We start from the raw sequence: 8,781 nt of genomic DNA, 5'->3' as shown, positions 1-8,781 counted from the left end.
AACATTTCATAATATATAAGTACAAATCTCACCTTATAACTGATTTACCTTTTTTCCAATCACTTCTTCCATTTTTTTCTCGTTGGTTGAATTTTTCCAATGACCCAATGGATAGTTGCAAGTGAGAAGAGTGGTTCAAGACGAGCATGCAACAACTTGCAATACCTACGTTGCACGTTTCCACCTATACAAATTTATCATATAGTTCTTCAATATCAGTTCATACCATCTTAGCGTTAGTTATATCTTCTTCGCAATTTCGCATCTCAATGGCCACCACCATGATTCATGCAATAAAGTCAGTGATCATCTCTCCACCTTCATCTTTAGAAGGTCAAAGTTTTTATGAAATTTCTGAAGTTGAGCATTTTCTTGATATTTGACCTTCATTGAGTACCACAATTGTTTGGAAGACTCCTTCTAAATAATGGTTTTCATAATAGCATTCTATCAAACTTCTTTCGAAGCTCTAATACCAGCTTTGTTGGGTACCAAACTATTGCAAACAAAATTGCAGAGGAAATGTATACTACTTTTACTAATACAGTGAAACTTATGTAAACGAAATAAAAAGCCTAGTAAAGTAAAGGCACTAATTACAACTACGTCTCTCTTATTGAAGACTTTATTAACAACAAATAGAATTCACTAATACATCAAATAAATCATATCTTAATTGATATTTCTATTATTTTTATTTTTATGCAACAAAATAAAATATTAATGATGAGCATTTACTTCCGTATAGATTCATATCAAAATTTGAGAAGAAATTACATTATTCACAAGGGTTAAATTTTTATTAAGGTATATAAAAAGACTGTTCAGAAAAAATTTAAAAACCCACTTCAAATCCTCCTTTCTGCAACAAAAATATCATGTTAAACTGGACCCTGATACAAATTTGTATGTTAAAACTGGATCCTGGTACAACTACCAAGTCTCCAACCTCATAATGGAGAAGATTTGTTGAGTTTGGCATGACCAATTTAATGGTATCAAATACTCTGTTATGTTCTGCAAATACTCTGTTCTATCCTATTTTGTTCCACACAACCTCCAATGTCTCCTTCTCCACCACCATGTTGAAGTCCATCATCCTTTTCAGTTCCCTTCCTCTCCTCACCCTCTCCACTCGCTTCTTCTCTCGTACTCGGAAACCCCTCCCCAATCCCTCCACCTTCGACGACGCCGTTTCCTTCTTCCACCGCATGCTCTACCTCCATCCCACACCCGAAATTGTTTCTTTCAACAGGATTCTCTCATCAATCATGAAGACCAAACGCTACTCCACCGTCGTTTCCCTCTGTTCCCAGTTAGACTCCAAGGGCATCCCCAAACCCTCCCTCGTCACTCTCAGCATCTTCATCAACTCCCTTTCCCACTTGGGCCAAATGGGACTCGCTTTCTCCGTCATGGGGAAAATCGTCAAAAGGGGTTTTGAGGTCGACCCATTAACCCTCACTACCCTTATGAAGGGATTGTGCCTCAAAGGTAGAACCTTTGAGGCACTCAACTTGCATGACCATGCTGTGTCCAAAGGGTTCTCCTTTGATGAGGTTTGTTATGGCACTTTGATCAACGGGTTGTGCAAAGTGGGCAAAACAAAGGGTGCTATTGAGTTGCTGAGGAAAATGGATAGTGTTGGAATTAGGCCTAATTTGATAATGTATAATATGGTTGTTGATGGTTTGTGCAAAGAGGGACATGTTACTGAAGCTTGTGGGTTGTGTTCTGAGATGGTTGGCAAAGGATTTTGTATTGATGTTTTCACTTACAATTCTCTTATTCATGGTTTGTGTGGGGCTGGTCAGTTTCAGGGAGCAGTTAGGTTGTTGAATGAGATGGTAATGCAAGAGAACAAAGACATTTGGCCGGATGTTTATACCTTTAATATATTGGTTGATGGGCTGTGTAAGTTGGGGATGGTAGCGGAGGCGAGGAATGTATTTGGTGTGATGATTAAGAGAGGGTTGGAGCCTGATGTTGTTAGTTACAATGCTTTGATGAATGGTTTTTGTTTAATGGGTTGTGTGAGTAAGGCCAAAGAGGTGTTTGATAGAATGGTTGAAAGAGGTAAATCACCGAATGTTGTAAGCTATTGTACCTTGATTAATGGGTATTGTAAGGTTAAGATGGTCGATGAGGCCATGAGGCTGTTAATGGAGATGCATAAGAGAAATTTGGTTCCAGATACAGCGACTTATAATTGCCTTTTTGATGGTTTGTCAAAATCCGGTAGAGTCTTGTTTGAGTGGGATCCGGTTGAGGCGATGCGTGTGAGTGGTCAAGCACCAGATTTGATCACTTACAATGTGTTGTTAGATGATTATCTCAAACGCGAGTGTCTTGATAAGGGGAATGCGTTTCAGCGCATTGTTGACATGGGAATTTCTCCAAATATTCGTACTTATAACATACTTATAGATGGTCTTTGCAAACGTGGAAGATTAGATGCTGCTAAAGAGATTTTTCAATTTCTTTCTGTGAAAGGCTGTGGTCCAAATATCCGGACTTATAATATTATGATAAATGGGCTCTGTAGAGTGGGATTATTTGATGAAGCAGAGGCCTTACTTTTGGAAATGGTAGATAATGGTTTCCCTCCTAATGCTGTAACTTTTGATCCCTTGGTTCGTGCTCTACTGGCAAAATAATAGAAATTGTTAGGACCATCAAGTTTTTTGATGATACAAACAGCTGCTGGGAGCTTTGACTCTAGAAGAATGATATGACAAGGTTAGATACTTCATTGCTAACTTATGTTATTTTGATACTGTTCATAGCAGCACATAAAAAATATACGAGAACGAAGTAAAAGAAAAAAACAAGCATCCTTTTATGATAACTGTAGTAATGGCATTGCTAGAAAGTTTATATCTCTAGTCTTTGTTCATAGTAGACTTTCTTGGATCACTCCAACTTCAGCAGCCATATATATAGTGTTTTCTCCTTCTCACTTTGCAATTTATATATATCATGCTGGTACTCATTGAAATACGCAGAGCTTTCATTATAATTCTTGATTGTGGAAAATCTGCTGCTGTATGTTTTGGTCTGTAAACTTGTATGTTATTTGTAATTTTGTTTTATTCTATTGCTCCCCGGTAATGTTAGAAGAATTAAATCTTGAAAATATATGAAAAAATTCTTTTGGGCAGATTGTAAATTTATGTTTATGGAAGTCTCTGTCAGTTTAACTGTATTCCTATCACAATTGAATATCTTTCTTTAATTTCTCTTTTTTATGTTTATGGATGTCTCCATTCCAAACCAATAATATTCCTCCAGCAATCCAGCATTGTAAGCACGTCAGAGAGAATAAGCAGTCAACTATGCCTAACATATCAGCAATCAGAAAGCCCCCACTAGATGCTGCATCTGTATTTCTCGTGCCCATCATTTGAATGGAAAACACTGCTTCCAAGACCTTTTAGTAAAGAACCTGCATTCTGCAACTTAATCTTCAGATTTTAGGAAGGTTTTGCAAAGTATATTGAGGACATCTTTGCTGAATCCAGTAGAGCTTATGAAAAAGCTATTGCTGATTTTATGGGCAATGGTTCTTCCTGAAACCTACTTTCAAGTTTCAAATGATTGTACAGAATTTTAAATCCTTTTGGAAAATTATACCGAATGAAGTAAACAAAGTTTGGGCACAACAGATGATTTGGTTGAGCTGGTTTTGGCAAAACCAATTGGTAGTGAGTTTTTCTCCCTCTAAGGGAATTTATATATATTTATCTATTGGAGTAATTTGTTCACATTTTCTTCTATTAAAATCAGGTATAAATGGTGTGTTCCTTGAATGGTTTAATCGGGTATATATTACCACTTAAATACAAAGAATTTGTTGTGATGTATGTTTTTCTGATATTTTTTATTTATCTGTCAAATCTATACTTTCAATTGATCAAGATCTGTAATTTTTGTACTTGGGGCCATTCATGTTGCACTGTTTATTGAATTGGTTCTTGGATCATTTTACCATGGATAACCATAGGTCCATAACCATTATTTAATAGCTCCATTCTATTTATGAAAATAAATATGAAATTTTCGTTTGTTGTATCTCTTGATTATAGTTGCATATAGATTATCCCTTGACAACTGATACGCTGTAGCTTAAATGTCTGAAAAAAATATACATGCATGTTTCAAATAAAGTTTTGTTGGGATATTAATATGGTTTATTTGGTGATGTTTAGTACATGGAAAAGTTGCAAAAGGAGTAGTGTTACTAAGAATTAGTTATATTCTTTGAGAACCATTCATGAATGAACTATGAACTAATAATTATCTGTTAATACACTCTGTTTATGTCTATAAAATTAGTATATTTGCTTGTCTAAAACCTAGAAAATAAATAATAGACTATATTGCTTCTTTTAAACAGAGCGTATCAGAAACCAAGAAAATCTTATATTTTTTAAACCTACAAAATAAACTTCGATTATTTATAAATTTGAAAATAATAATAAGAACAACAGCATACCCAACAACTCTCTGAAAAGAATCTCCAAATCATAAATTATTGCCCAAGTATCTTCATGAGTGACTAATGAAATCCTTGATTTGAAAGAATAGCAAATATTATAACATGTCTCTTTCTAGGAAATAAACTAAGCGTGAAGAATCCAGGTTTGTTTGGAATCATTGAAGTCGCAGCTACTCAAAGAATGACATGAAGCTTTTGTGCTGCAATTCCTTCCTTCATATCATACTAAAACTATATCCTTTACCTTCCCTCCATATCAACTATAACTATGCTTCCTTCATGCATCATCTATCATCTTCCATCGACTTTTCTACTTATGCACACTTTTTCTTTTCTTCACATCATTCTAAAGAGTCTACCATCATTTCCAAGATTCGCTATTGTAATTATTATTTTCTATTTCTTCTTTTCTTTCTGTCTTTGCCTCTAAAGGTACGTGTGAGTGTATGTATACATACACACAAAAATGAATTTATGTAGTAAAAAAATTGGGTAATTATGTATTATTTGTTTGTTTGCAGTAAAATGTCGATTCGAACAAACAAGATGAAAGCAGTACCCTTGTTGTTGAAGCAGTTGATGATCGCAAGGAGCAAATTCCATGAAAGGGGAAGAGATGAATCATTTGATGGGAAGTTGGAGAAGTTGAGGTTGGATCTGAACAAGATAAAGGATGTATTTGTGAGAGTGAAGAAAAATGAAGAAGAACTGCTTGATACCTTAGCAGAGGTGCATGCCCATCTTTGCAAGTTAGAGCGCAAGAAGTTGGATGAAGACATGGATGACATTTGCAAGAGAATCAAAGATTCTGCTCACAAGTTGGTTCCAGTGGATGCTTTTGATGACTCATCTAAGGAGGATGATCACAAGGGTGGCCAAATATTTCACTCGTCACAACAGTTGCAACAACCCTATCAAAGGAGTAGGTCTCAATTTAATTATTATTCCCTATCCCCTCTATTACAATATTGCTTGAATTCTCTCGTAGTTTTCCCTCAGAATTCTGTCATAAGGAAAAGAAATGCAATTAATTTGTGGATTGGATTAGATTCCTTTAAAATACAGAGACAGAGAACAAAACAGCAGAGGAATTGGGTGAGCAGGTGATTGATGATCTTTTGAAATGTAATGCGATAGTACGCAATGGTAATGGAAAGAATCCCCTTTCCAATAAATTTCGTGTAGCAATACATAATGCAAACTATCGTGGACATTGTTTTAAAGTATCCGTTTATGGAGCAACTGAACTACGTTATGAGTTACAGCTTGAGCAAAAAAAAGAGACACTGGGTGATAGGTATTTTGGTTACTCTATACATACTGTTTTCAATGTTGGTGCAAGTTATTTGAATTTTAGACCACAATGGGTCAATGAATTAAAGAATTTAGTGGTGCTTCAACTTGGACGTTGGCAAGATTCACCGTTGCATCACATTGAAGTTGAGAGTGAAGAATTTTTGAAAGAGTTAAAAAATCTAAGGCAGTTGAAATATCTTAGCCTTCGTGGGATATCAAATATATTCGAGCTTCCATCCTCCATTGTTGAACTTGAGAAACTACTAGTTCTTGATCTGAAAGCTTGCCATAATTTGGAAACACTACCTAATGATATTTCATCAATGAAAAGTCTCACACATCTGATTTTGTCCAAGTGTTACCTTCTGGAGGGAATGCCAAAAGGGATTGAGAAGCTCACTAATCTGGAAGTACTCAAGGGATTTGTAATAAGTACTCCTGGAAAGAGTCCTTACAGAATATCAGATCTTGTAAATTTGAAAAAACTAAAGCGACTCAGCATACATATAGGAAGGGAGGCCATAATCAGGGATATGGATTTTCAAAGTTTGGAAGGTTTTTTTGAGCTTAAGTGTCTCAAGATATCTTGGAGTGTGTCTGACTCAAGGTATGACATTTTCCAGACAATTTTGCCACCACGTTTGAGAAAGTTCCATCTCGAATGTTTTCCTGGAAAGAGTTTTTTAAGACAGTTTTTGCCTGGCGAGAGGAAAGGTTCGTTGTCATCCTTGGAGGTAAATATAAGTGGAGGAAAAGTGGAAATTATGGAAGTAGATTTTAAATGGTGGAAGGTGGACATACTGCGTCTGAAGTACCTTAAGCGATTGAATGTTGACATAGACGATTTGAAATCATTCTTTCCTGAGCTGAAATATGTAGAGATTAAACAAATTTCAAATCATTCATACATTGAACATGAATGGGACTCCTAATATGAATCACATACTGATTGAGAAGAGAGGTTAGGTTCATGTCTTAAAATGTTGTGTATATTTATTTTGTTATCTGAATATGCTATTCCTAAATGTTTCTATATATGTATAAAATGTATGTAAGAGTGAACCAAAGTTGAAAAATAAGAAAAGATAAATATGATGTCTCTCTTACTAAACTTGTTATCTCCCATTTAGATACAACGGTCTAAAAATGCTAAGAACTCATTCAATTCTAAACATGTAAACTTTTAGAGTTGAATTTTGAACTAATCCTTATACTTGAAACATAAATAATAAGTTAATAATTACTAAATAGATAATGAAGTTATTTAAGAAACTATTTTAGAAAAACAATTGTTAACAACTGTTAAGTTACTTAAATAAAAATTGTCATAGATTAATATATTCACGATGAAAATAACTTCTTTAACAAATTTGAGCACTAGTTGTAGTTTCTCAAAGAATATACAACCTCATCAATAACCGATCATGTTCTTACTATTTGAATAGAGATATAATCCACTCTTGTAAAGCAAATCTATTAAAAAAACAATCCAAATTTGATTAAAAAATAATTAAAAGTCAATCAAAACTGAATTTTTAAACAATCAAAATTCGATCAAAAAATTAAAAATCAGTTAAGACAATTTTTATTTATTTATTTTTAGGTTTTATTTTTTTTAAACCACACAATTTTGTTCGACTTTGATATTAAAAATCAAGAGTTGAATAAAAAAAATTCTTATATATTTAAACAGAATATTATATGGTTAACATTAATTACAATATATATATATATATATATATTTTAAATAAGATAGCAAACTTGTATTATAACTTTTAATTTTATATAATTTATTTACAAATATAAAAATTGAAATAAAAATAATTCACGACATATATTTCTACTTGATAATTTTTCACTATAAAATATTTAACAATTTTTTTAGTAATGTTTTATAATTTCTTTGTAAAATATGTTAAATAAGTTTATTGTAACAAAACTATAAAATTTATTCAAATTAAACCGTAAAACATTAATTTAATTTATTTTTATATTAAATTAAAATTAAAAAGGTGAATCATATCTAATTTTTTATATTTAGTTTATATATGATTGTTTAATAAGAAATCAGATGATTCCACTGGAGTTAAAGAGACATCCAATAAATATCTCAAATAATATTTCTATCCCTTTGAATAAAATAAAGTATTCATCCATCATGTGTCCATACATTGTTCATATACTAAAGTTTAAACCTTTGTTTTTTTCTTATTTCCCAAAAATTATCTATTTTCAATATATATGATTATAAACATTTATTAATATATAACAAAAAAGTAAACTAGTTAAATCGACCTAATAATGTAGTCAGTCAGATTTAAGATTTATGGTCAAGTAGTTTAATTGTAATTAGTTTTTATATTTTAATTTAATAACTACTTTAGCTTTTATATTTTCAGAGTAATTCATTTTACTTTTTGTACATAAATCCTAAACAAGCCATTGCAAATATCGTTTACATTTTTACATTTTTTAAGTGTTATTACACGGTTCATATTGTTTATAAAAGGTATAATATTTACTCTGAATTACTTTTCAATTTGTTTTATAGTTAGTTTAATTCCAAATTCTTTCTCATATTAATTTAATTTGTAAAAGAAATGTTATATATAATGAGTTAGTTACATGTGATAAACAATTTCTCCCATGTTGAAATTAAATTTAAAAGATTTAGCATAATTCATTTAATATAATGATAAACTATCTAACGACAACAATATCAAGATGATAATATAAAAGTGGTCAGATGATCTCAAATTACCTTATTTATTAGCTTTTTTATCGCATCAAGAATCCAAAGATTAAGTTTGTGTTGAAACTGTATCAGAAATTTTGTCCATTTTTCTAGTAAAATTCTATGCAAAGAAATAGAATAAAGGCTGATACCTGAAATATTTAAAGTGAAGGAAGAATGGATATGTATTTGAAAATGTTTATAAATAGACTTAAAACATTTTACTATTGATTTATCATAAGATTTTAATTTT

At 32.1% G+C, this 8,781-nt stretch overlaps 2 protein-coding genes across 2 annotated transcripts; both read left to right on the top strand.

The window, feature by feature from the left end:
* Positions 1 to 867: 867 nt before the first annotated feature.
* Positions 868 to 5,180, top strand: LOC137826146 (uncharacterized). The gene is made up of 2 exons (XM_068632012.2): positions 868 to 2,739; positions 5,020 to 5,180. Exon 1 carries the CDS (start codon positions 981 to 983, stop codon positions 2,655 to 2,657), a length of 1,677 nt encoding a protein of 558 aa, XP_068488113.1. The 5' UTR covers positions 868 to 980; the 3' UTR covers positions 2,658 to 2,739; positions 5,020 to 5,180.
* LOC150025363 (uncharacterized) lies at positions 5,024 to 6,895 on the top strand. The gene is made up of 2 exons (XM_090293633.1): positions 5,024 to 5,420; positions 5,558 to 6,895. Exons 1-2 carry the CDS (start codon positions 5,024 to 5,026, stop codon positions 6,724 to 6,726), a joined length of 1,566 nt encoding a protein of 521 aa, XP_090149759.1. The 3' UTR covers positions 6,727 to 6,895.
* Positions 6,896 to 8,781: the final 1,886 nt, after the last annotated feature.

This window comes from Phaseolus vulgaris, chromosome 8 (genome assembly GCF_051622355.1).
Source record: "Phaseolus vulgaris cultivar YP4 chromosome 8, ASM5162235v1, whole genome shotgun sequence".
NCBI lineage: Eukaryota > Viridiplantae > Streptophyta > Magnoliopsida > Fabales > Fabaceae > Phaseolus > Phaseolus vulgaris.
The sequence above is the reverse complement of the archived record's forward strand: the minus strand, read 5'-3'. Positions and strand labels throughout refer to the sequence as shown.